Source organism: Equus caballus, chromosome 2 (assembly GCF_041296265.1).
Source record: "Equus caballus isolate H_3958 breed thoroughbred chromosome 2, TB-T2T, whole genome shotgun sequence".
In the NCBI taxonomy this organism is placed as follows: domain Eukaryota; kingdom Metazoa; phylum Chordata; class Mammalia; order Perissodactyla; family Equidae; genus Equus; species Equus caballus.
This window is the reverse complement of record NC_091685.1, coordinates 40,779,752-40,807,271: the sequence shown is the minus strand read 5'-3', so window position 1 is coordinate 40,807,271 and position 27,520 is coordinate 40,779,752. Positions and strand designations below refer to the sequence as shown.

The window sequence follows — 27,520 nt, the reverse complement described above, 5'->3', positions numbered from 1 at the left end:
GACAGTCTTACAGGGGAGCAGGGTGTGCGGGCTCAGGAGTCACACTGCCCAAGTCCAAGTCTTGACTTGGCCACCTCCTAGCTATGTGCCCGGGGACAGAATGTCAGCTCCACAAGGCGGGACTTTTGTCTGTCTTCTTCCCTGCCATGGCCCCAGCACCGGCTGGGTGCCTGGCTCTCAGCAAGCACCAGTGGCTGTGGAACAAATGAGTGATGGGAGCCAGGTCCCAGATCTGAGCCGAACTCTTCTCAAGGATTCGACTAATGCTAATTACCCAGGTGCGGGGGAAACAGAAGGGGAGGAGTGAGTTTAACAGAAAAGCTCAAAATGTGCCAGAGAAAAATAGCAGAAAAAACTTAAAAAGAGCAGAAATCTTGAGAGACAGGAGAACCACTCCCTACAGTGGCCAGAGGGAAGACAGAGACGTGACCCTGCAGCTCTAGCCCATGCCGTCCAACGGGGCAGCCACAGGCCAGATGTGAAATCCAGTTCCTCGCTCACACTAGCTAGTTTCACACTCAGCAGCCACATGTGACTAGTAGCTACCATACAGGACAGTGCAGAATAGAACGCTTCTGTTGTCACAGAAAGTTCTACTGGACAGCAGTGATTGAGAGGGAAAGCCTGCGAGGGATGGCCTTGGCCTTGAGGGGCTGGCCAGGCATGAATCTCCCTGAGTGTCCCCAAAGTTGGCCACCCCACCTCTGGGCTGGACTCCTGGCCCTTCCAAGGTCACCTGTAAGAAGCCCCAGGGGAAACGGGGTCTCTGGGACTGCTCCCATCAGGGCTGGACTTGTGATGTGGCAGGGTGAGGAGAGGGGGGGTAGCAGCTGCTCTGGGATGCACAGGTACCCTGTGAGGCTGGGATTGTTGCCCTCACTTCAGAGATGAGGAAACAGAAGCAAGAGCTGCCTGGGGTGGGCAGGCCAGAACGAGGGGTCACAAATAGGAAATAAACAGGATAGAGGCAGAGACCAGGCAAAGAGAGGTGGTTGGGTGGGGGGGACTTGGATGCAGGGAGTAAAAGGACACCTCTTCCAAATATCCCCGCTCTGCTCTGCAACCTGAGGCCAGGGAGCTCCCGGGTCCATGAGTGCTGGCTTCCTGCGCAGGGCCCAGCCTGCTCACCTGCATCAAAGGTGGCAGAAGGCTTGAGGGCGGCTGCGGCTAGCCTGGCCATCATGGGAGAGATGAGGCCCTTGCTCGCAGAGATCCTCTCCATGATGGAGGCTGGGGGCACCGGGACAGAGGCAGCAGCTGCTGGGGCCGAGTCACCAGCTCCCGAGGCAGCCAGAGCGGGCATGTCAGGGGTTGCCGAGGCTGCTGCCCCAGATGACATGGCCCCCATGAGGCTGGGGGTGCCCACAGACAGGGAGGCGCTCCCTCGGCCTGGAAGGATGGGGAAGTAGGGTGCAGCGCTGGGCAGGCCTGAGTTGGAGAGGGCTAGAGCCAGGGGGATGGAGCCGGGCAGGCCCTGGGACAGGAGCCCGGAGATTTTGCTGTTGGGAGGTTTGGTGGCACTGGGCACAGCCTCGGCGGTGGCGGTGGCGGTGGCTGCAGCCAGGGAGGCGGAGGACTGCTGGCTGGTGGGGGAGGCACTCAGGCTGGAGTTCTTGCTGCTCAGGGCAGAGAAGTCGACCAGGTCATCATTGCTCGACTCCTCGTGCTCTGTGTCCTTGGTGCCCAGCAGCGAGGGTGGCAGCCCCAGCACGCCCGAGGAGCGGATGTGGCGCCGCTCATGCTTGCGCTTGTGCGAGGTCATCTGGCTGGTGGAGGTGAAGGTGAAGCCGCAGCCGGCACGGATGCAGTGGAAGTGGTTGGTGGCCTTGCTGTACACGCAGCCCTCGTACTTGCACTCCTCGTACTTGTAGAACTTCTTGAAGCCGTCCTTGGCGTAGGCGTCGTCCTTGATGTGGTAGCTCTTGTGCTTCTCAATGTCACACTTGTTCTTGAAGGTGAATGTGCAGCCGGGGCGCCTGGACGGGACATTGGGAGCCTGTCATGGGGCCTCGTGGGGCCGGGAGGAGGCCCTGCCCTGCTCCCACCGTGGCCCTGGGAGGGAGGGGCCTCCTGATGGAAGACCAAGCTGGACACTAGGGCGGGGCCTCTGAGCAGCCCTCCACTCCTCCTCCTGCTCCCTTGAGGAGGCAGGCCCTGAGCCGTCCCACAGGCCTGGCTCCCTGCCTTCTGTCCCTCCTCCAGGCCAGGGAGCCTCCCTGGCAGGCCCCCGCTCACCTGCAGTGGAAGTGCGTGGTCTTCTGCCCGTAGAACTGGCAGTCAGCTGTGCCGCAGTCCTCGGTGGCACGGAACCGCTGGAAGCCATCGTTGATGAGCTGTGTGTTCTTCTTGTGGAAGTTCTCATGGGTCATCACGTCTGACGTGCTCGTGTACACCTTGTTACAGCCCACCTGTAGACCAGAATAGTGGTCAGGGGAACTGAGGCCAGGTACCCCTGGGCCGAGATCAGAACAGCGTCTGCTGGGTGAAGCTGTGGCTGCAGGGTCTCAGACCACTGACCTCCCTTCTTAGGGAGCTTCAGCACCTGTGATATTCACCTGGGGGAACTGAGAAGGTTAACATGGGAATGGCAGTAGAAAACCACTAATGAACCCTCAGGCCCCCAGGGCCTGGCCCTGCCTATGCTGAGGGTAGGGTTGTCTTCAGGACCTTGGACCCTTGCTGGCACAGATGTGGGAGCCTGTCCTGAGGAGGTGGGTTTGGGGTCCCAATCTGTGGCCCTACCTCTAAAGCCTCCAGGGGTGGGCAAGGCTAGACCCTGTGGCCTGGCAGTCACCTTTAGCCCAAAGACTCATTTAGTGGACGGTTCTTGGCACAGGGCCCTCCCCACCCCAGCCCAGCTGGGCCAAGGCAGGCAATGTTGCCATATTGAGTAAAAACCAGTGGAATCTGAACACTCTTGAAGGCTGTGCCGTGCCAGTGTCTGCACCATCTCAGAGCCCAGAGAGTGAGCCCCCCTCTCCTCCTGGCCCAGGTTGTTTCACAGAGGCCATAACAACCCCCTGACAAATACCGGGGGAGGCGCAGCGGCTGCTATTTGCAACCCAAAGTCGCTCCCCCTGGCCCTGACACCTTGAAAAAGCCCAGACTCTGCGTGGCATTAAAACAAAGAATTAAACAAAAACCTCCTCAGGAACCATTTGCAATGCTGCTCTTGGTGTTAAAGCCTGAAAAATGTCGTTCTGTATAAACAGCTCACTGAATTTCACCCACACCAAGTATGGCCATGAGGAAGGCCCCGCCCTGGCCCACCAGACGCTGCTGAAGCCTCAGCCCCCAGGACTCTCCGCTCGCCTGCCATCCCTGTTCTGGGACCCTGGGATGGTAGAAAGGGAGGTTCCTTGTCAACAAGGGCCCCTGCCCCAAGGGCAGCCCTGCCTCTAGGAGCGGGGTGGGCTGGGGGTGGGGGACCCGAGGAAGGCGTGGCAGTGGCGGGGCAGGCACCTGCATGCAGTGGTAGTGGGTGCTCTTCCCATTGAGGTGGCAGCCGTGGTAGTAGACGCTGCAGTCGTCCAGTGGGCTGAAGCGCATGAAGCCGTGCTGCAGGGAGTTGTCACGCTTCTTGTGCATGTTGTAGTGCCGGATCACATCCTGCTTACTCGTGAACCTCTGCCGGGAGAGTGTGGGTTGGCAGAGCCTGGACCTCCCCGTATGCCAAGAGTGCTGGCCCCAGGGCCCTCAGGTCTTCCTATACATAACCCTGTTTGGGGTCAAGGTAGCCCAGACTGCCCCAAGACTAGTACACTGGACCTTGAGAGAACAATTCCAAAGGTTCCAGAACCATAAGCCCTTCCCTGACTTCCCCCCGAGCTCCCAAGAGTCATGCCCAGGAGCAGAGAAGATGAATCAGGCCAGGCCTTTAAGGTAGGGACTCTGATGAGTGACAACTCATTCTGCCCAGTGCCACCTATGGGCTATGCCAGGCTGGGCTCCCTGGCAAGGCAGAAGGAGCAGCCCCTGTGAAGACTGCCCGCACTCTCATCTTATTCACTAGCTCTCACCAGTAGGTGGCTCTGAGCGCACGCGACAATCTTTCTGAACCTCAATGTTATCATCTATAAAATGGGGCAGAAGTACCAACCTCCCAGGCCACTGGGAAGAGTCAATTAGACAAGGCACCTAGACTGCATGGCACAGTCCTGGGGGCATGGTAGACTCTCAGTGAATGGGGGCTCAGTTTATTATCCTTGGGATGCAGGTGGCCCAGATCCTATTAGATGCCTTGTGGGCAGGAATCTGGGAACGTGGATAGGCTGGTAGTTTTTCTGAGGTCTCTGCCTGCCAGAGGTAAGTTGAGGTGGCCTGAGCAGAAGTGAGCACCCTGTCCCACTTCTGAGAGGCTTCTCAGCTGCTGTGCCGGCAGCCAGGAGCAGGGCAGCAGCCTGTGGGGCCGTACCTGGTAGTTGCACTCAGGGTCGAGGCAGTGGTAGTGCTCGCGGTACTGGTAGGCGCAGTGGATGTGGCCACAGTGCTGACTGCCTGAGAACCTACAGAGAGGAGGGGTGGGCTCAGGCCTCTCTGGGTGCTGGTCCCAGGGAGGACTCTTCCAGGGCCCTCAGCCTGAGCAGTCTGTGCCCATGCCTCAGAGAAGTGCTTCTGAGGTCTCGGGTCCCTGCGCCCTGTGTGGGGATGTGGAGGGGCAGAGGTAGTCTGCTGGGGTGAAGCGGTAAAGGCCTGAGAAGGCCAGGGCAAGCAATTGGGCCTATCAAGAACCCCTGACCCACAGAGCTGCAGACCCACTCCATCTGCCCTGGGAGTCCCTCCGTCCAGGGAGTAAGTGCCAGGTGAGGCACAGAAGGCTGGCACCAATGTGGGGAGGAAGAAGCTTGGGCAAGCCAAAAGTCAGAGCAGAGACAGGGAAAGAAACACGGGATGGGATGGGACGAGATGGCAAAGGCAGGTGCCCCCACGATGGCCCAACTGCCTTTCCTGCAGGTGCTGCCTGTCTGTCTGTCCCTGACCCAGTGCTGGGCCAGGTGTTGGGGACCCTGGCTGGGCCACCCCAGGGCTCTGTTGCTGAGAGGTGTTAAAAGGCTCTCTCTGTCCTGGGCTTTCCTGACACTTGAAACAGTCCAGAGTTATGAATTTTTAAAGCACAGCATCTGTTTGGCTTCCTGTGGCAGGGAGCACACTCTCCAGCCAACTCCACAGCCAGGAGCCCGTGCTGCCTGGCCACTGCCCACCTCCCAGAAAACCCCGTGCCTTCTCCAGGTCCGACGCTGCTGGGATGTGGTTCTCACAGGCTCAGTGACGGCCACCCTGGGGAGGTGGGGGAGAGCACACTATGACGACCGTGGAGAAGGTGGCAGGCTCAGCCCACCCTGCCCAGGACGGCTTGAGATTCAGAAGGGAGTGAGAAAAAACCCCTCTTGTAAGGGGAAGAGCCACTTGCAAATAAACGTTTAAGCTGAAGCTGCCAAAAGGGCCATCTGCTGAGGCACTAATAATAATGATAATAATAATAATAAAGAGCAGAGCAGAGCTGAAAAGACAGAGAGAGACAGGGGAGGGAGAGACGGAAAGGGATGGGAAGAACCTAGAAGATCAGCAGAAAGACAGATGCCAGGGCACGGCCCCTGCCATGTGCTGCTCCACCAGGCGCTGGCAGCAAGGGGCCTGATTTGGGGGAATCCGTTGAGATGCAAGCTCTTTACCCGCTGATCCCGCTGCCTTAAGGATGTAAAGGGGCAGGTGTGGAGTCAGGTGGTGAGGGGCACACTGAGGCCACATCAGGGAGGACAGCTACTCTTCTCATCCCAACATGCCACCGTGGCCTGCACCCCACCCAGGGCTCTGTGTGAGCTGGGGAGTGGGGCTCTGCCATCAGGCCCCCTTGGGTACCCCGGCCCTACATAGGGCACAGCTGCTTGAGGGCATGCGGCCTGAACCACAACAAGGGGGTGCTCAGAGAGAGGCAGAGGGTAGTCTCTTGGGGGATTTTAGGGGCATGAGTGCGTGGGGGTGGGGAGGCAGCAGGCACCTAGTCATGAGTGGTCAGATGCACACATGTCCCACAGTCCCCAGGCAATGCTGGCACAACCCCACCCTCCCTGCCACCTTCTCTCCATGGCAGTCTCCTCCCCAGGGGCCTACCTGGCAATATACTTCTGGTAAATGTTTACATCTTCGGTGACAGCTGGTTTATCTGTGGGCAATCCATTCCTGGCGAGAGACACACAGGGCACAGCCGATTAGCGGACAGGGGGTGGCCTCATGCCCCAGGAGTGTCTAGGGGGCAGCTCCCTGCCCTGAGCCCTTCCCTCCCTCCTCTGCAGTGCTCTGAGGCACTCAGGTGGGACTGAGAAAGTCCTTTGGCAGAAGCCTGGCACTGGTGCAATGGGCCCAGCTCTGGCAAGGGTAGGGCCATCTCAAGCTGGCAGGGCTGGAGGCCTCCACCGTGGGCACAGGCTTGGCCTAGAGTCCAACTGGATAGGAAGTCCTGGAAGCTAGGGCCTGGCCCCCCTCATACACCAGGAACCAGGAGGCTGCTGGCTGGGGAGGGGCACCAGGTACCACTGGGGAAGACCCCAAGGTAAGGGGCAAGAGCAACACCACACAAGTGTGGCTGGTGGTTGGAAGAGTCTCCCCTGAGTGCCAGAGGCTGGCTCCCTAGACCTGCTCCAAGGTTTCTGGCCTCACCTCCAGGGGAAAGGGCGGTGGGGAAGGGATCCATCCATAGCTCATTTCACCACTGCCTGGGAGTTGGCACTGTGTGGGCCTACCCCCAGCCCAGCCTCCTACTTTCTCTTGCTGCCTACCCCATGGCTCAGGCTCTGAACCTGGAAGCCATAGCCACCAGCTTGGATCCCAAAAACCCCAACCAAGAGTAGGGCTTCCCAGCCAACCACAAGCCTACATTTGGCCCTCGTGGTAGCAAGCAGGGAAAGCCTGTCACAGGCAAATGGGGGTTACAGTAGTGTTGTGGTATGCATGTTAGCAGATGAGCACACACACAGAAGCACCCAGTGGGTGAGAGAGGATGTGTGCGCACAGCAAGATATGCAGTGTGTGAGTCCATGAACTGCGTATGAGTGATTATGTAGGCAGAGAAGTAAGTGTGTGTGTGCATGTGTGGAAGCATGTGCACGAGAATCTGAGCGTGTATGGGCCTGGGTGCACAGTGGATGTGCATGAGGTGTGAGTGTATGTGTCCACAAGCATGAGCTTCAAAGGCAGGGAAGTGAGCCTGGCAGCTACTCCAGTCCCAGGTTCAGGGCTGGCAGGGGGTGGGGTGTGTCTTACTTGACACTGGAGACGGTCCCCGTGGTGATGGAGTCTGTTTTGGAGAAGGTCGACTTCAGGTACTCGGGAGTGTTGAAGGGCAGGGAGGCAGCTGGCTCAGGGCCTGGCCCGGGGGCGCTGGGAGCACTGGGCACGCTGGTGAGGGGTGCAGGAGCCAGGCTGGGGGTGGGCGGAACCTTGGCAGGGCCCGGCTTCTGGATGGCCCGGACATCGTACTTGGAGGGGCGCCCCACCTTGCCTGTCTTGAAGGCGATGGCCCCGCCCATGTCAGGGCTGCCCTCCCCAGGTTTGAAGAGGTGCAGGTACTTGACATTCTCCAGGTCATACTTGGATGGCTTCTTGTAAGTGCTCCCGTTCTGGGGACGCAGGTTCTCGCCTGTCTTCAGTTTCTGGATGAAGAAGTCATACTTAGAGGCACGGGCCACCAGGCCCTGCATGGGGACGCTGCTGTGTGATGGCAGGGGCAGGATGGTGGCCTTGGTCTCCAGGTGTGTTGTGCTGCTGGGCAGCCGCAGGCCAGGCAGGGGACCCACCACCTCCTTGCCTGCCCGCTCCTCGGCTTTGGTGCCATGGGCCGGCCAGGAGAGTTGCTCGCCGGCCTTGAGCTTGCGGATGTATTCCTCGTACTTGGAGAAACGCGCCCGCTTGCTGAGGGCGTCCTCAGAGGTGGGCAGCATGGAGGAGGTGGCCACCTCAGGTGTGGAGCCTGCATGCAGCTTCTCAAAGCTGATCTTCCTAGCCAGCTCATCCCTCGTGTTCTGGTCATCGTAGCCAAACATACCAAGGAACTCGGTCATGGTGGAGGCCGCGTAGTCTCGCAGCGAGGAGGCCTCTCCTATGGCAGGAAGGAGAGGGGCAGTCAGCTCTGGTAGGGAGCAGGGTAGCCAAGGGACAGGAGCCGCCCCCTCCCCCTGGGAGCCCCCGCCCATAGAGGGAGGGGGCCACTGTGGGGAGGGGGCGGAGTGGGACATGATCTATGGACATTTGGCTCACTTGTTAGGTTTTACGACTCTTAAATTAATTTGTTTTAAAAAAAAGTAATTAATACTGGGGTAAAATAAAACGAGTTCATCAATGCCAGGAAAATCAATTTCCTAAATGTTCTGGCCGATGGCTTTTCAGTACATTAAACAAAGTTTCATAAATGTCTCCGCTCTCTCGCCTTGGCCTAATATGAAAGAGAAGTCATATTACTGGAAGTAAGGCCAGATCCCAACCTGCTTCCCAGGGGTGGAGTGAGAACAGGAGGCTGAGGACAGGTCGGGATGTGGGCCGGTGCCTGGGCCATCAGGAGGGACCCCAGGGGCTGAGGGAGCCACTGGCTAAGCCCACTTTGAGGACCCTCCCTGACTCCCACAGATGGATACATAGGCCCCTTAGCCCTGGGAGGGTGAGGGGCTTGCCCCAAGTTCCCCAGGACCTGTCCTCTTAGCCCCCTGCCAGCCTCCCAGGTGGCTGATGGTCCCAAACAACAAGCTGAGAGACCCTGCCGATGTGTGTGTTCAGACTCACTTAGGGGCCCCACTCCTGCCAAGCTTTACATTGTGGAGCATCCCTCAAACCTCCCCTGTCATCCTCCAGTCACTAGTACTCACATACAAGGGTGGGACACCCTGAGGAGAGTCATGGCCAGAAAGGGTGGCCCTGCCGGCCTAGGGCAGTGGGCTGAGTGCAACCCATCTAAGGGCCCATCTGTGTCTACTCCTGGGAACACTGAGAACCCTGGAACCTCTCCACAGGGACATGTGCACACACACTCACACTCAAGCTGACATCCCTAGTGACCTTCCCAACTCTACAGATACACACGCGTACACAAACCACCCAAAACTATACCCAGCTCCCCAAGATGAGTCTCAGGATAGCAGAAGGCAGGATGGTCCCATTCTGCCGGGGAGGTTTTCCCTGGAGAAACACCTCCTTCCACACACGACTTCCTACCCCAGCAGCCATGTGACTCCTGAGAGCACATGAGCATACTCATTCCTGTGCAGAACACTTGAGAAACACCTACTGTGTGCTACACCTTGAATCAAGCATGGGTACACACAAGAGGGAAACCCACATGGGCACCAGGGGACATGCATGTTCTCTCTACTTGAGTCTGAGCTGGCATACCTGGGCACACTGGGAGCAGCAGGACCCTGGCCTGAGAGTCTTGACAGCACAGCCAGGGCAAGGGATAGTTGAAGAAGGGTTGGAGGCCCAGGACCCCATCAGGGCAGCAGATGGGGGGCTCTTCTCCCAACCCCCACCCCAACCTGCCATGTCTGGGATTCTCAGACCACACCTGGAGGTGGTCTGATAGAGCAGGGCTGGGCTTGGGCACAAAAGAAAACCTAACAGGATATGGAAAGAGAGGCTCTGAGCTCCTGGGAGAGAGGGAGGAAAGCAGTCCTGAGGGGCCTGGGACCCCACTAGGTGAGGAGAGGACAGTCATAGTCACGGGCAGCACCTGGCACCCAAGGTGGTAGAGTGACTCAAGGAGCCCACAGACAGCTATTCCCCTGGGGCAGGGTGGCTGGTGGGCCGCTGTCCTGACCTCAAGCTATGAGTGGTTGGGGGCCCAGTCTGGGAGGAGTGGGCTCTGGCTGCTAGATTCAGTGGCTCAGGGACCAAGGAAAAGGGCTAAAAATAGCTGGAGGCAGCTGAGCCCTCGCTATATATGGCAGAGAAACAGAAGGCTTTGACGGGCAGGCGGCTTAGAGCAGGGAGGGGGCCAGGCAGGGGTCCCAGGGGCAGCCCAGAAGCCGGCATTCCCGAGCCCCAGGGCCCAGAGAAGGTGACCTGGGGGCCAAGTCCATGGTGGGTAGCTAGGGCTTCAGCTGTATCTCTCCAGTGCCCAGAGCTGAGCAGGCCACCCCAGGTGTCAGACTGCAGTCCCACCAGGCCTCAAACCAGAGGGGAGAGGCCTAGGGCCATGAGGCCACTGGCAGTTGCAGCCCTGCCTCCTGCCATGCCAGCTCTCCATTCCCCTGGGAAAGAGGAAGCAGGAGTGGAGGGCAGAGCTGGGCATGGGAGGGGCTGGGGCACTGAAGGGACAGCGGCCCTTGTCCCTGTCCCTCCCCTCTCCTCAGGCCCAGCGCAATCACCTTGTGTCTGGGAACGGCAAGGGCTTTTCCTATCAGAGGAAACTGAAGGTCACACTTTTCCTCATTGATCTTGCAATGTTTGTTAATTACTCTGTCACTGATGTGGCGAAGGATAATTAAACAGCTCTGTTTATATCTTATATGCATAATTATGTGGCTGCGCAGGGCTCTCCACGCAGGGAGGAGATGCACCCCTCGCTGCAGGGGGAAAGGGATAGGGGAGCAGGCAAGGGAGGCTCGGGACCAGGCACAGGCCTGGGAAGGGGGCTGGGGAGCTGCAGAAAAGACCCCAGACTCCTGCTTTCAGTCCTAGTAGTGACCCTCTCCCACCTGAAACTCCAGGCCCTCCCTCTCCAGAGCAGAAGGAGCTCAGGGCTGCTCTGAGTCATAAGGAGAAGGAGACACCAGAAAAGCCAGGCCTTAGCCATCTCGTGGGAAAGAGGTCAGCCAGAGGACAGCGTCCGGGGCAGGTGAGTGTGGTGGGATATGCGGGCCAGGCTGGGCCATCCTTGTGGCCCTGTGCTTTGACCCCAAGAAGTCCTGCCTAAGAGAGCAAGCGTCCCTGGGAAGAAGGAGGAAGGGGTGCTGAGATGGTGGGAGGGTAGTGGAACAGGCCTGTCCTAGAGCTTTTGGAGGAACCTCCCCAAGAAACAGCCTTTGCAGACAACGAGCTTATGGAGTCCACGATGCTAACCATTGCTTTCCACACACACGTCCAGGGACAGAGTCCACCAGCAGGCTCCTCCCTATGCAGGTGTGTGTAGACAGTCATCCACCTACACTGTCCGACTCTTGCTGCCTGAAGACCCACTGTGTGTTCAGCAGCCTCTCAGGCCCTGCTCACACACTTGGGCAGCTGCCTTCTCAGGCCCTTCCCTTCTCACCCCTGAGCCCCTTCCCCACCCCTGCCCAACCAGTCTCTCCCATTCTAGCTATTACCTTAGTCCCAGCCCACCCCTCCTCAGGGGTTCTCCTAAGATCTGAATGAAATGCCAATATCTGGAGCAAGAGTGAGGGAAGCAGGCCTGTTCTGGGGACATACCACTCCTTCCCCACTGAGCCTCTCCACAGGGTTGTGTCACCCACCTGAAGCCTGCTTGGCACTGGGGCCACTGTCATCCTTGGAGGCTGCTCCGTCTGAGTCCTTCTCCACTACGACACTGCCGTCCTTGGAGGGCTCTTCACTGGGGTCTTCCTCATCGCTGCAGCCCTGGGGCTGCACCATGTAGACGCCCTCAGGCGGCAGCTCCAGGCCCTCTCGGGCAATCCGCCCCAACACAGACGTGGGTGCCGGCTCCTCACTGTACTCCCCGTTGACCCACTTCTCGATCACGGCCCGCCTCTTGTCTTCCTCGCTTCGGGGGGCCCGGGTCCCCCCCAGCTCGGGGCCACTGCGCTCTTTGTCCCGGGGCCGAAGTGGGCTGCCCTCAGTGTGGGGGCCAGTCTCCGCTCCCTTCTCCACCACAACCTGACGGCTCAGCTTGGCGCAGATGGCATTGAGCTTCAGGCCGCCTTTGCGCTTGGCCGCCATTGAGGGCTTGCCTGCGGGCGGGTCGGTGCACCGGGAGCCTTCAGCTGCAGGGATGGAGAGAGAGGTCAGAGGCGTGCATGCCAGGCATGGCCACCCGCCTCAACAGCCAGGGTGGAGGCTCTGCCCCCACATCCTCCAAGCCAAAGGTCTTCCCAATCATGGTTCCATCACACTGCTCTGAGACTGCCTGGCACATGTTCGTGCCCCCTACTAGACTGTGAGCTCCAGGAGGCTAAGCTCGCCCATCACTCTATCCTCAGAGCTGGGTACCAAACTGGGCACATACTAGGTCATTCAAGAAATATTTTGTAAATGAACAATGAATGAATGAACGAATACTCTTCAAACACAAGGGGCAGTCTCCTTCCAAGCAACTGGTTCCTGGAAGTATTTCCTACACTTGTTTGGCTCCAGATACCTCCCCTGAGAGGCAGGCCAGCGGTGCCCCAGTGTAAAGCAGGCGGTGTGCCCTCTGACACACAAGGACACTGAAGCATGCAGGCTGAGGAGCTGGTTGCGGACCAAAGCTGGCAAGTGCCGGTGGCCTGACTCCACTTGTGAGCATCCACCCCACCACAGTCCACCAGGGAGGAGACAGCCAAGAGCCAGGGAGCAGCCCATGCCAATCTCTTGCTTTACTGTCCTGCAGCAGTGGGCTGGCACCCTTCTCCACCTGAGCAACTCATCCCTGGCAGCTCCTCCACCAGGCCTGCTCCTGGGGCCCCACCTGACTCCAACCTCTGTTCGCTGGAGAGCCCCGAGATCTCCTCCTTTTCCCCAGCCACTCAGGGCCCCCCAAAGGTCTCTATTTGTCCTTGTCAGGGTCCTCCCCAACACTTTCACAGACCCTCTCTTGGCTCCTCTGGCCATTTCCTATTTCTTGCCCTTTACCCCCAAGCCTCAAATAGGCCATCCCAGAGCAGAGCTCCTCGCAGTCCCTCTGAGGGCGACTTGTCTCTGTATAAGGACCTCACTTTGCCTCCTCTGCCTCGGCCAGCACCTGCAGCTTTGGAAGGCCTGGCCAGTCCTGGGAAGCCCACTTTGCAGCCCTGAGAAGCCGTAGCTGGAATGGGTTGGGATTCCTCAGAAGCTGCAGTTGCAGTGCCTAATCCCTGAACATGACAGCCCAACGCAAACAGACGGAAACTCTGAGTGCTAGCCACCTCCCTCATGGCTGCTGAGTAGGGCAGGGTCCTGGGGGACAAATGGCAAGGCCACTCACCATACAGGCTCAGAGCTACCACAAAGACCAATAAGGGTAGACACACATACACATGTTTATTCGTATATCTGTCCATCCATCCATCCATCTAATGATCTCTTACTGTCTGCCAGACCCTGTGGTAGAGCCAGGGACCAGGTGGTGGCCACGGCAGACACAGTCTCAGCTCACACTCACTTTGTGCACAAGGAACCCCATCGAAGCCTCGGCTCCCTCAGGTGTCTCTCAACAGCGGAGTGTACATGTCTTAAGTCTCTACACGGGTCAGAAGGCTAAGTGAGGGCAGGGGCTCTGCTCCCAGGTCCATGGTCAGAAGGGGCTTCACGATAATGGATCAGTACCCTAAAAACCCCCACACCTGGAAGTCCACTGAGAGGCACACTCAGACAGGAGTGGCCACACCTGTGCCTGCCCAGGAACCTCATCCCACAAGTAGACTTGACTTGTACACGTGGATGGTTGTCCCCTGATACAGACAATGCCCCAGCAGCCCCACATCCTTGCCTTGAAGCCAGCTGCTGGTGTGTATAGCCTCACTTGGCCCAGAGGGGCCCAGTGATCCCAGACTACTGCCAGAGAAGGGTCTGCTTGGCTCACTCCAGTCTTCCCAGTCCTGCGGCCCTGGCTTTGCCAGGGCCCATTTGTGCCCAAGACTGATGCCCATTCTACCCACATTTGTCCACATCTCCAACTCTGTGATGCTCACACCCACAAGTCTCCAAGCACTGACATGGGTTCCTTCTCAAAGCTTAGCGATGGGGCCTTAATCACACCATCCCACCCAAACTCCAGGTAAGCCACCAGGCTCCGTGACACCAGGTTTCCTCCAGCAGGCCTATGGGGAATACACCTCACCTGGCCCCCTTTGTCCCGTGCCCTGGTGGGGAAGGGAAGGGTGGGAGTCGAGGAGCCTGCTCTATTTTTACCAGGAGGTAAGCAGCCAAGTGTGTATGGCAGACGGCAAATGAATCTATAAATATTTATCCCAAGGAAGAGGGAAGCAGAAGCTCCCAGGGCTGCACTTGCTGCTGGTGACACCCCCCTCCCTGGGCCCCCACCCATCCTGGAGCCTCCTGGCACTTGGGCCCACCCAACCCAGCCCACCATCTCCTGATCTCGGCTGTGTGCCTGGCTCAGTCCCTTTTGGGCCCCCACCAGCTGTGATGCAGCTGTGCACCCAGGGCCCACCCCCAGTCCGCAAGCCCCTTTGCTCCGCCTATGTCCCCTACACCTGTCCTCCAGCTGCGGCTCTGCCCCAGCCCACCTGCCTTCCAGATGTTGCCCTCCCTCTGACTCTACTGCTGGTCCCAAGGGTGGAGAGCGAGAAGGCGTGTGGCCTGGGATGCAGGGCAGGAGGCAGAGGCAGGCCTTACTCATAAGTGTGAACACGTGCAAAGCTGGGGCCGTGGGTAGGGAGGTGTGTAAGAGCTGAGGTTCAAGTTGCCTGCCTGTGTGCTTTCTGGCCCACCCCGTGGGGCCTTTCTCCCCTCACCCTCCATCAGGGCCTTAGGACCTGCAGACTACCCCCCTCACGGTCTGACCCCAGGCTCCTGTCCATGTAAACATTCCCCTGACTTTCTTCCCTAAAATATAAACGCCGTAGCCAGGCCTCAATGGGAGGAAGCCATCCGTCCCCGGCCCTGTCACTGCCCCTTTCATCTCCTTCCCGCCACCAGCCTGCCCGCTGCTCTATTTACACTGGACACTTCCTCTGGGAACAATACTGCCCAGGAGGCAGGCTTGGGCTGGAGAGTGGGAAGGCAAGGGGACTCCCGTACTGCTTACGCAGGGATGGGCCCCAGAGAGGAGGCGAGGAGTGGGGCAGCTGCGGTGGGCCTGACCAGGCCTGGGGAAAGGAGTAGGGCTGGTACCTGCACGCAGGCAGGGAGGCCAGGGCCTCTCCCAGCCTCTAGCCTCTGGCCCAGTGACTCTGGACCGGCTGGGGCGAGCCCTGGGAGGTGGCACAGCACTGCGGTATGGCCTGGCTTCTGGGGTCAGACAGTTGTGAGCTCATGGTCTGGCTCTGCCCCTTGTTAACTCGAAGCCCTGGGCAGCTTTCTCCCTATGAAAGGGCTGCAGGACTGTAAGGTGAGAGGGTGCCTGTCTGTGCCAAGCACAGGGCCTGGCAAGCACGGACCTGGGAAAAGGCAGCTGAGCCCTAGAAGGGGACAAACAGGAAGTGTGCTGCCATTCTGGGCACGAGATCCTAAGTCCAGGAAACCTCACCTGGCCCAGAAGAGGTAGGGGGGAAGGGAGAGGCTGGAGGGCTGAGCTGGGGGCAGACTGCCCGCTCAGCAACAAATGGACCCTCCCTGGCTCCCTCCCTGGTTCCTGGGTTGGAACCTTCTCTCTCAGGGCTCCAAACTCAAACAACCCCTGTAGCAGGCAGCTCTCATCCCAGAGCTGAGCAGATCTTGCTCAGGGTAGAGAAAAGGTGGGGCAAGAACTGGACTGTCCATATATCTTTTCAGGCACTATCTTATGATGCCTCATAATGACCTAGTGAAGCAAGTACTGTCATCATCCCATTTGATAGAGGAGGAAACTGATCCTGGAGCCATGAAGACGCTCCAGAGCCTGAGCTCATGAAGGCTGGGGCTCAGCAAGGGGCCGGAGCCACCATGATGTCCCTGGTAAGGCTCCTGGGTGGGTTCTGGGAAGTCCCAGGCCTCCCTGCGAGGGCTCCTTTCCACCCCTGCCCATCTCCTCCTCACCCTCACTCCCGGTTCCCCTAACACAGAGTCCCCTAAAGTGTTAACTGTGATGGGTAAAATGGTGCAGCAGATTGCTACAATAAATAATTTACTGATATTTATAAATATTCAAATCAGCCAGCTTCAGAAATCGAATGAAGGGAGGGCCTCAGGAGAAGGGGCCCGTTATGGCAGGAATCTCATCACTGCCTCCAAAGGCTGGGGAAGGCCAGGGCTCCTGCCAGTTCTGGGGGAGAAGGGGGGCTCCTAGCTGCACCTGGGCCCCTCGCCCCTGATCTCTGAGGACTGAGTGGTAGGGGGTGGCTGGAATGGCTCCATGTCCTCGCCTGATCAGGGCCAGGCCCTCCCCTGCCTGGGGCAGCCTGGGCTCAAGGGGACCAGAGGCTCCAGTGCCTACCGCACACGGCCAGTGTCTCAGAGTTGCTTGTCCTGCCTTGGGGGGTGGGGGGGCAGTTCCCGGGGGCTGGGCAGGCCTGGCAGCCCCTCCCCATCCATGAGTAATGTGTTTCAGGGCCGGGCAGCCTGTCAGCTACCAGGCTCCGGGTGCTTTATGGGCTCTGCCTGGTGGCTCTGAACTCCCTGGTAGGAAATAAAGTTCTCCCTGCGCGTCCCTTCTAAACATTTCACTCAGTGGAAACGGTGTTTAAGAAAAATGAGGACATATTTCTTCCTAAGGATGCAGTGTCCCCTTTGGGCGGCCTAATGCCCGCTGTATATCAGGAGGTGGCGAGGCAGGGGCTAGGCACCCGTCCCCTGAGGTGGGGGTGGTCCGGGGCCAGCCTGCATGTCTGCTGCCAAGCAGCTCGGGGGCCATGGGCACCACTGGGCCACTCTGGTAGCTGCCCTGGCCCACAGTGCCTAGAGCAGTACAGCGGCTAGCACCCTCTGAGCACCTCCCGTGCCGGGGACAGAGCTGGGCACTTCACAGCATCACCTCAATGATCTTCCAACATCCCCATGCGGTGACTGTCCTGTACCTGTTTCCAGATAAGGAAGCAAAGCCTGGCAAGGTTGGTAACTGCTCACAGATACCAGTGTCAGTGCTGGAGCCGGACTATCCCTGTGCTCCGATGTCCAAGGCCATGGTCTGAGTCTCCACATATCTCCCACAGCCTCCCAACCAGGGTTGCAGCAATGTCAGAGCCTCCACTGAGCTACCCCTAAGAACTTGAACTTGACAGGCCATGAGCTCCAGTGTTGGGGTGCTGTGCCTGTGTTCATTTGTTGAATGGGTGCTGTGCCTGTGTTCATTCAACAAATACTCCATGAGCACCTTCTACAGGCTAGGCCCTGGGCTAAATCTGAGGATATGACATGAGCAAGACAGACTGTCCTGGTTCCTGCCATCACGGACTGTTCAATTTAGATGAGGGGGCAGATGTTCAAGTCATGACAAGTGTATTCACCGTGGTGAAAAGTCTAGGTGCCACAGGAGCGGTGAGTCTGGGAAGCAAGGAAGGGTTCCCCAAGACATCTGTTCCTGTCCCTGCTCCCCACAAGCTCCCTCTCAGCTCCATCATCCCTCCCACCTCTCTCCTCCTGCCACCACACAGCCCATCTCCAGCTTAACAGTTCCCTCCCCTATCTCCTCCAGCTGTGACCCCTCCCCAGCCAGGACCTATCCCCTAGGAGAAGGGTGTCCTTCCCTCTTGGGCCCAATCCCACCTCCAGCTCAGAACAGAAGGGCTGCTGAGCTTTTTGGGTGGGAGGAGTGGCCACTGCTCCCCCAGGGCTCTCAGCCAGGTCCCCTGGTCCCCAACAGCCCCAAGCCAGGAAGTGAGGGGCCCAACCACTGGGCCATACTTACCTCCCTTTGTTTATTTATTTATTATGGTTTTTTAGTCCAGTTAAAAGGTTTACTATCCAGACGCGTCTAAGTGGCCTCACTTAGCGTAAGTAACTCTATAAATCAGGGGAACTGTTAGCATCCACCGTACAGGCTGGCCATCAATCTCCCCCAGGTCACAGCCAAACAGGAAGGGGAGAAAAAAAGAGTTACCACCCAGGGGAGATTTAAAACACACATGGCGCACACAGATCACGCGCGCACACACACTCGGGCGTCTCTGTATTTGTACAATCATATCACATTCACACGTGCACACGCAGAGCGGCCTGGAAACTGGCAAAGCTGCGTGTGGTCACAATAACAGAGCATGAACACAGTTCCCGCCGCCCAATGGAGAGACAGAGCCTGTAGGAGGGGAGCCTCCAGAGGGCCCTCCACCGTGGGCTCTCAGTGCCAAGCTGCCCTGCCAGGCAAGTGGCTCTGGAGGGCTATAGAGGGGCTCTGCTTGGTCTCTCCCCTCTCTGTGGCTACCTCCTCCTCGACACCAAACCCAAAGAGATGAAGCTTCCCCTTTTTGTGCCTGAGGTAAGCACTCGGCAGGGAGGTGGAACCCAAGGAGAGGGGCTGGGAGGCTGTCAGCTGCAGGCCACTGAGATGGGGCGTGCTGTTGTCCCCACGTCTTCGTCCACTGTGTCCAAGGCTGGGCACACCCAAGACATAGCACAGGACTCAAGAAGGGCAACACTGTCCAAAGGAGTGACCAGATGCCAGGCAGAGACCTGGAGGGTGCCTTTCCCCAGCGGCCTCGGGAATGCCCTTCCTTTTCACTCGAGTAGGTGAGGCTCAACATGCACAGAGCTCGGACAGAGACTCCCATCCCATCCCCAGAGAGGCCCTAGACCCAGAAGGCCCCCCTAGAAACTGAAGTAGGGCAGGCCACTCCTGGGCACCCCTTGGCCTCTCCTGACATCCTCTGCGGGTCCCCAAGGCAAGGTAGCCCGAGGGTGGAAGACCCGCCCGGGCCCACCTTCTCTCCCACCTCACCCCAGAGGCCTCCTTGGCTCACCCGCCCGCCTGCCCGCTGCATCTCCCCGTGAACTCTATTTCTCTTTCCTCTCTGAAAACAACTGAGCTGTAAATACTGTTTAACCTTCTCCCCCCCTCCCCCTACCCCCTCCCCTCCACACTATAAAAACACAAATATGCCATAACTCAGCCGGCCTGGCCGCCCAGCCTCCAACATGCCCCGCGCCCGGGCCTCTCAGGAAGGTCATTACAAACGACTTTCCGATTCACTGCTCCTGAAATAATTTTGTGTATTAAAACCTGAATCTGCACTTTCTGGGGCCGAAAGCCTCGCTTAATTATGGCGGGTGTCCTTGGGACGGACAGTGATCCTTCACTCGCCAGCCCGCACTCCAGCCCTCCGCCCGCCAGCCCGCCCCCCTCCCTGGGCCCAATCTGTTTTCAAAGTGTGTCTGTCCTTTATTAAATTGTTTTCTTTTCCACATTATCAGTTGCCATGGAGACCTCATCTCTCGGATTATTTGAATTTCATTATATCTATTGATTTGGGAGCATTTCATCTTTTTTATTGTTTTTCTGTCAATTTTCAAAACGAATAACCATCTAATTTGCGTCAGTGCTGATTATGTTTGTCCCTCAATAGAGGTCGGCAGCTGCGCTGGGGAAACAAATCAATGAAAAACCATCATAAAACTCCCCACTCCAGTCTCCAGGATGTGTGGGTGACATTCCACGCCTGCGAGAGACACACTCATCAGCTCCAAGTTCGGCTACGGTGGCGGCAGCTCCGCTCCACGTCCGCCTCCTCTGGCCTTAATATTTAATTTCGCGATTTGGGGCATTATTAGTGGTGTTTTTATTAGTCGTGTGCATGTGAGTGTTTGGTGGTGGGCTGGCTGTTTCGTTAATTTGTGGGTGAGGCAGGGAAACCCCGGAGGAGGGCAGGGCGGACGGTGCTGGGGGTGCAGTGGGAAGTGAAGAAAAGTGGGGAGCCCTGAGGAGGGGACAGCTGGGAACGGAAGGACCACGACGGGGCTGGAGAAGGGGTGACGCAGAAGGGGGACCAAGTGAAGGGGAGGAAAAGAGGGAATTCAAACTGCTTACTTTGTTGGTTTTTTTTAAATAATTTATGCAATTTTAAGCATTTATGTATAAATTTTTTAATAAGCCACCCTGGAGCAGGATGGCCATTAACATCCCAACGTCCTTCTGTCCAATGGGCTGGCGGAGAGGATCAATTTCTGAGAGTACTTTCCCTTTTTTATGACATGATAAAATGCTTTTAAAGCAACTTACACAAATATGGAAATTTTTTTTTTTCTTTTTTCCCCGTCCCCTCTCCCTTCCCCTAACAGCCTCTTACCCACCAGGGAGAGGGGTGTGTGCACACACACATACACTTGTGCTCACGCTCTCTCTCCTGCTGGGGAGGGGGGCTGCGGGGGGCTGGCAGGGAGACAGCCCCAGTTCTAACTGGAACTGGCCGCCTGTCCTTCTAACAAGGGCATAAACTTTCATTACCCATGCACGCAGTCAAAGACAATTTAGGGAAACGCGCTGCTCAGAAAAGGAAAACCTCAGCGATTCGTGGCCCACGCCACCACCATCTGGGGGGTTCTCACCTCCAGTGAGAGGGAGCCCGGGCCCTGAACCTCTGGCCCTGCCCAGCAGGAGGAGGGGCTCTCATGGGAGGCAGCCCGCAGAGGGAGAGGAAAGTCCAGGCAGAAGGCAAGGGTCCACCTTGGCTGGACGGGAGCACCCTGGCCTCGGGCAGGGGCCTGGCCCCCTTGGTCATGTCTCCCACACACCCCTTCACTAACGCCACCAGGCATGGGCCCTTGAGGGTAAGCACGGGGCTCTTCGTCTCTCACATCCAGTGCTGGCATGGAGCAGAAGCTTGGCTCTGTGGATGGATGGACAGACAGAGGGACCGAATAAAGACAAAGCAGGAAACCTGGCCCAGAAGTCCCGGGGTCCCTGCAGGAAACCCACAGGTGCTGAGGCAAGTGTTCCCTCCAGGTGTTACCTTCTCTGGAGGTGGGTCTGGGGCAGGAGTGCCTCTGAGAGTAGAGGTTGAGGCATGGGAGCAAGAGGCGGCAGCCTGGCCCCCATCACCCCTACCTTGAACCCGAGCCCCCAACTTCCTGAGATGGAGCCAGGCCTTGTGAGGAAGAAGGCAAGTGGCCCATGCTCAGACTTGGGGAGAACCCTTACTTCCAGTGTCCCTTTCACCTCGCAGCTCCTCCTCCTGATGGGGAGCGGGAGGAGGGACCCTCAGGGTGAGTCTTGCCCAAGGGCTGAGGGGGATGATCCTGGTTCCCAGTGTGAGGGCTGGAGCCCTTCCCCGCCCTGCCACTGAGGGACAGTGTCCAGCACTCCGAGACCACACTCTGGCACCTGGACTTTGGCAGCTTCCAAATAAGACAAACTGACATTAGAAACTTGGCCCCTCTCTTAAAAGCTTGCCACTTTTAAGCAAGTTACGTTCTTAGACGACAGTGTCCTCACCTGAAACATGGTGTTGCTAAAGGGATGACGTGAGTCATATGTCTGGCACAGAGTGGCACAGCGCATGGTGACAGCCCTTGTACTGGATGGTGTCTGTGGGCAGGGTCCCCACTTCGGGACCGGGAAGGGCTGCTTCCTCCCCAATATGCGGGCTGGTGCAGTTAGGGCCGAGAGTCCAGCCTCACATGGCCCTGCCTGCCTTTGCACAGCGATCTGGGAACTCTTGGCATCCTCCTGCTTCTCCCATCCCCTGAAAGCCCAGCTTTCTCCTTGGGCCCTCACCAGCCTAGGTCACCCAGACCTGAGGGCTCTCCTACCTTGGAGCCCCTGAGCCTCCCTCTGGGGGAGCCTGACCGTGGACATCCCAGGAAGGGCCCCACAGTGTCCTGGACTCTTGGCGGCAGCAGCAAGGGAGGACCCTGGTAAGGTCAGGCCACCCCCAGCCCTCAGTGGGGATGCAAGTGGAGCAGGGCTGCGCCCACCCTCCTCCTCTTCTGTGCTCAGATCCCCCCCCCACCTTAACTGTCATTAAAATAACAAGTTTCTGTTACAATCTAAACATTCCCACATCGCATAAAGGGTTATATTACACCCGAGTCACTCCCGGGCCCGTGTTTGCACAGAAAAGCTCACGGCAGGTCCCCCCTCCTGACGAAGTGACTTATTAAAGTTTAAACAGTAATTAACAGAACAATAAAAATAAAGGGATGTTTGGGGAGTCATAGCGCACACAGGGTTTTTGGCAGTGCCAGCAGTTTTTCAGTGCCCTGCGCTGGCAGCAAAATGTGACTGTGAAGCCAGGGGGACGGAGGACAGGGCGAGGGTTGGGCCAGGGAGACTTCAGGCCTAAAGGGTGAGAAACCAGGGCCAGACTGGAGGGAGGGGATGAGGGGTCTGGGAGGCCCATTCTGGGTCTGTGCAGGGCCACTAGCCCCACTGGGATCTAGGGTAGCAGGGTATACTTGGTGCCAGCAGGAGAGAAGGTCTGACGCTGGCAGGAAATCCGCTGAGCGGGGTTGCAGAGGCTTTGCGATGCCAGAGCCCAGCTTGGCCCCAGGCACTTCCGGGAGCCCAGTGCCTTGGTCATATCCAGCCAACTGCGGGATGGACCTGGCTAGGGGAGGCATCGGGTACCCCAGCACCATGGGCATCACCAGACCCTGCAGGTAATGATTCTTGGGGCTGGACCCCAGCCACTCTGGGCTTCTCTCCTAGTGGGCAGGTACCTCTCCCCTGCTCCTGTGGCCAGGGCAGTGCAGTGCACACCCCTGACAATTCTCCTGAAGACAGTGGCCCCTACTAAGCATGAGTAAGGACTTGGGGGAAAGGCTTTCCTCTCTGCCCTCTGGGAGGGTGAGACCAGCCAGCCCAATTCATGCTGGGCCCCACCTAAGGGGAAAAAGCACAGGCTAGCTAGGCCAGGGTGGGCCCCCACTGGTGGGGTCCTCATTCACAAAGGTTCACAGGGAGCCAGGCCTGGGGGCTGGTCTAAGGCCAGGGTACTGTGGGGACAGGCAGGGACAGGCCAGTCATCCTTCAGCCTCTCCTGTTCTCCCTGTACAAGTTCTACCTAGAGGCTCAGACACCTGGCTGTGGGGGACGGCAAAGAGCTAGGGAGGAACCTTGGAGAGAGGAATGATGACGCCAGCACACTTAGTGCTTTTTCCTCAAAGCCTTGGGGGCCAGGAAAGAAGGGACAGCACGAACCTTTAGTGGCCACAAGCATATGTGTTATCTCATGCCAGCCTGGTGATGGGCACCAAGGTACTGCTGGGCTGGCCCCGGACTTACCAACCCCCCAAGTTGCCCTCTCACTTCCCTCTCCCAGACCTGGGCCCCAGCTGTCATAGGCTATGTTAGGGAGGATGCTCTCCCAGGGCTCTCCTCTGACCTTACAATCTCAGAGCCCATGGCCAGTCTTGCTGCCCTCACCTGCCCACTGCCCATGCCTGTCCTTCCTTTCCAAGGAGAGCCACTGAAGACTCAAAGTTCTTTCCTTATCACATAGGATGAGTTCCTAAAAGTGGTTTTTCAGTATAGCATCCCCAACTCAGGTTTTTCTCATGAGGGCAAAGCAAAGTGTTGACTCAGGGACACTACGAGGACCACGAGACTGCCTCCACCCTCCGCTTGGTCTTCTCCATCTCCCTCTGTGCCTCAGTGCCCCAACCTGCCCGGGCCTGCCTGGGGATCCCAGTTCTACCACAGCCTCTCTCTACCTTGGCGCCTGCCATCAGCAGCCTGGACCAGCATCAACCAGAAACCAGCCCCTGGCCCAGCGCAAGCAGCCCTGCCGGGTCCCTGGCACAGGCTCTAGGCTGGTTCCTCCACATCACAGCTGCAGGGGCTGACATGAGCAGCTGCAAGCCACACATGGAGGTGAGACGCTGGCCTGGGGCCAGAGACTCTCTCTAACCCTGAGTCTCCTGGGATGTGGTTCCTGGGCAGCTGGTGGGCACAAAGGGCAGGGACTGTGGCTCTGGCTGGGGCCCCATGGTGCCTGGCTATGCCACCACCTTTCATCAAGGCCCCTGCAGGCACAGTCAGCAAGGGGAGTGCAGAGCCCCAAGGACCACAGTGCCGCCTGGGCTCTGGGCACGGAGAACTTTGCCCTGAAGACATGGATAAGAGCCAGTAGCTTTCTTCCTCCTCTTTCCTGGGCAGAGCTCTTTGGGGCTCCATGCCCGCCCCAAGATGAGTGACTCATGGTGAGGGGAGAGTGGAGGGCTGAAACAGAGAGAGCTATAGAAGGGGGCAGGTGATGCTTCCCAAGCCCCCAACTGCTCTGCTCAGCAGCCAGGCTGGAAGGAAGGACAGGAGCTCAAACCCCCTCACTGCTGGAGGAGGCCGACTGACTCACCCAGCACCAAAGCTGAGGGTGGGGGTCGGGGGCAGGGAAGGCGCACTCTGGGTTAGGAGAGGGACCAGCAGAAGGCAAGACACCCAAGAAGGACAGTTGGGGGCAGAGGCCTTCAGACACATACACTCAGGTGGGCAAACTGGGAGCAGACTGCTTATCCTAACCTGCTCTTTCTAGAATCCCCAACTTTCTCCCATGTCCCAGGGGCATGACAAGGAACTCTGATTGGACAAGGAGCTCTCGAGGGTGGCAGCTTTCAGGGTAGAGGCTGTCCTAGATTTGCATGGAACTTTAGCACTGGAAGGGGTCTGAGACCCGAGAGGTTGAGAGACTTGTTGAAAGCCCAGGTCACTCACTTGTCGGGATCAGACAAATCCAGAGACCCAATTCCCAATCCAGGCCCTCTCATGATGAGCAAATCAAATTGCTACACAGTTGTGTTTTAAAGGGGAACTTTCTGCAGCCCTTGGAAACTGCTCCAGGGCCCATCAGCCCCAGACACCACAAGCGCTCCCTGCTGGAGAGGCTTCAAGCCCTACACTGGCCCACCTAGGCAAGGACGCTAAACGGCTCTCAACTAGCACCTCTAGGGTGCAGGGCCTGGAATTCAGGCTCCTCAACTCTCCAAAGGAAGCACAAGCGGAGTCCAGCTCTCTGCAGCCTGCCTTACTCCTTGGAAATGGGTAGGACATGTCGGTGGGTAGCTATGTAACAGAGACAGTTTCCTGGGCACATGGAGGGAGCTCGAGTTTCGGAGAGAGGGGTCTTCCTCTTGCAAGGACTGAGACCCCCAGAACTAGTGAGTTATGCTATGAAGGGGAAACAGGGCAAATACCATTCTGGGATTAGAGGAAGGGCCTAGGACAGAGAAGCCTGGGGTGGGTAAGCACAGCTCCAAAGCAGCCCCAGAAGAGGTGGGGATGGCAGCAGGTGGCAGAGGGGTGCTATGGACGATGCTGCCACCCCACCCTCCCTGCAGCCCATCTCCACAATCCCCTTGCTGAGGCCAACCATGACATGAGGGGACTAATTTAGGAGTATTTTTAAAACTGTGGCCCTGGTGGAGGGGTTTAGCAGTTGTCGGCCATCTGGAGTAAGGAATTACCGTCACCTCCCTGATCCTATAGTCCCTAAACCCAAAGCTGGTTACAGCGCAGAGGGGAGGCAGCAGGTGGGTAGGGTGGGGGCCTGTTCCTGGGAGGTGCCCACAGGCCAGGGAAGCACCTTCCCTCACCCTCGGAGGGGGCCGGGGGCCAGGGGAGGGGGCTGGAGAGCCCAGTGTCCTCTGTGCCCACTCAGGCTCCCCCACCCTCACACGCATGCTCACTCCCTGGGCCGCGCCGGCTCGCGCAGGGGCCGTCAGGTAAATTAGATCTGAAAGCTGACAATTTCTGACCATATTTCCTTGATTATTTCAAACAAATGCACAGCAGCCGCTGTAAGGAGATTAAAGTGACATAAACGTCCCGAGTGGGAGGGGGGAGGGCAGAGGATTCAGGTCACCCCCATCCGTCCCCCGCCTGACAGACGCTATATCGCTATCCAATCCAATAAAAAATCCCCCCTTTTGCTTTAATTAATTTTACAGCTAGCTTGCTTAATTACTTTCAATCAAAATCCTCCTGCCATCGCAAAATTAGAGATGGTTGAGCTCCATTAGCCTAAATTCTTCATTTCCATATAGAAAAGAGGCTGTCTGCATAGCCAGCCTGGGCCCCTGGCAGGACAGACGCCCGTCTGCCCGCTCGCTGCCAGCCAGCCCACTCCTGGCTTCCGCTCCATGGCTATCTCTGGCCCTTGCATTTCCCTTCATTCTCCTCCATTGCTGCTCCTTGGGCTGAAAGGAGTTGAGGTCCAGGAGGGGTACACTCACCCCTGCCCCCAGCTCTTCTCCTGATTCAGGTAGAGACTACAGAGCTGGGTTGGACTACCAGGGCCGACTGCTCCTGGCCAAAGGAATGGCCAATCCTTGGATCCTGCTTCCTGCTAAGGGGCCCCTGCTGCTCCCCTTGACAGAGCCTAGCCCCCTGGCTGTCCAAACCCAGGACAGACAGTTCTGGACTCTGCTCATCCCTGTTTAGGAAGCAGAGCTCCCAGGAGGGCAGGAATACTTCCAGCCTTGGACTTAGACCTCGGTCAGTATAGACCCCTGGAACTAGCATCACCCAGGGTCTCCTCACTGCTATTTCCTGACTGGAGTCCTTGCTCACTATTAGAGCAACTCCAAGGCCATCTGTCTCAATGGTGCTAACAGGCAATGTAGCAGCCTCTACAGACTCTAGTTTTCTCCAAGGGGCCCCACGGGGGCCCTCCTTACCCTCCTGTATCCCTGGTTCCTAGCCTGCAACAGCTGCTCCTCCACCCCCAGCCTGGGTCAGGTGGGTGGTGGGTCTGGGCTCTGTCCACATCCTGTGCCTGCATTGGCTCCCTTCTTCCCTCCACCTGCCTCCTCACAGTCCCCAACCCCTACTCTGGAAGCTCCACTTCAGGTTTTCCATGCTACAGCCCTGAGTGTCACCACAGGGTCCAGCCCAACCTGAGCTCCAGCTGATTAAGGATCTGCAACAGGATGTAGGGATTAGAGTAAAACCTGGCTCCGGATCTACAGGGGCAGAAGGCCAAGTCCTGGCTCTGGGACTCCCCTTCTCTGCCCTTTCAGCACACCCCCTCCCTCCCAGCTGCCAAGTGCTGAAGAAGGCTGAACCTCCGGGCCCTTCATGGGGTCTTGGCTGCATTGTGGAAAGTGGATGACAAGGGGGAGCATTATGGGACCCAGGACACATCTGGCAGAAAAGCAAGACAGGGATGAGGAGGGGGAAGGGGAGTTATGGCTGAAATCTGCCCTGGACCCTTTATGGGAACAGGAAGCCAACCAGGTCCTCCTTCTCAGGGAACCTGTATAGAAGTAGGGTGTCCTGAGTCTGACTTCTGGGCAAAGCCTGAGCAAGGAGGGGAAGGAAGCTCTCTAAAGGCTTGGTGAGGCTCTTCCAGGCAGCAAGCCTTATGGCTGCCCCATCACTGTGGGTGAATGACTCTGGGGTGTGAGGCCAACTCTGGGATTGGGCGAGGAAGCTGAACCTGGACCTCCTGAGCCTGTCTTCCTGGACACCAGGGACCCACAGGTCAGTCTGCAGGTTCCTCGCTAGTCTTGCTTTAAGGGTGAACTCAAGTCCTTCTCTTTCGGGGCTGGTTGAGTTTCTCAAATATATCCAAAGGCGTCTGTGGACACTGAATCTGCTGGCCCTAAGGATCCAGGGAGAATGGCTTCTGGTGTCTGGAAACTCAGAGTCTAATGGGCAAGACACAGCACCACCAGAGCATTCCACACACCACTGAGAGCACAGAGAGGAGGCCAGCTGTGAGCTCCAGGAAGCCTTCCTGGAGTCCAGGCCTGGGCTGAGTCTGGGAGGCCAGCAGGTGCAGAAGGTAAGGAGGGGTAGTGAGCAGACACACAGACACACTGCTGATCCCAGCCGGGCTCCTGCTCCTCCTGCAGCTCTGACCCCCACACAAGTCTG

The 27,520-nt window shown here is 57.9% G+C and overlaps 1 protein-coding gene across 8 annotated transcripts in view; it reads right to left on the bottom strand.

The window, feature by feature from the left end:
• CASZ1 (castor zinc finger 1) overlaps positions 1 to 27,520 on the bottom strand; it is a 150,220-nt gene that overhangs the window by 15,735 nt on the left and 106,965 nt on the right. For all 8 annotated transcript variants that reach the window (XM_070253638.1, XM_070253616.1, XM_070253615.1 and 5 more), the window contains 7 exons: positions 11,439 to 11,927; positions 7,261 to 8,095; positions 6,112 to 6,180; positions 4,415 to 4,505; positions 3,463 to 3,627; positions 2,236 to 2,408; positions 1,129 to 1,976 (listed from right to left, as the gene is read on the bottom strand). In XM_070253638.1, coding sequence (XP_070109739.1) covers positions 1,129 to 1,976; positions 2,236 to 2,408; positions 3,463 to 3,627; positions 4,415 to 4,505; positions 6,112 to 6,180; positions 7,261 to 8,095; positions 11,439 to 11,927 — 2,670 coding nt within the window. The remainder of the gene's footprint in view (positions 1 to 1,128; positions 1,977 to 2,235; positions 2,409 to 3,462; positions 3,628 to 4,414; positions 4,506 to 6,111; positions 6,181 to 7,260; positions 8,096 to 11,438; positions 11,928 to 27,520) is intronic.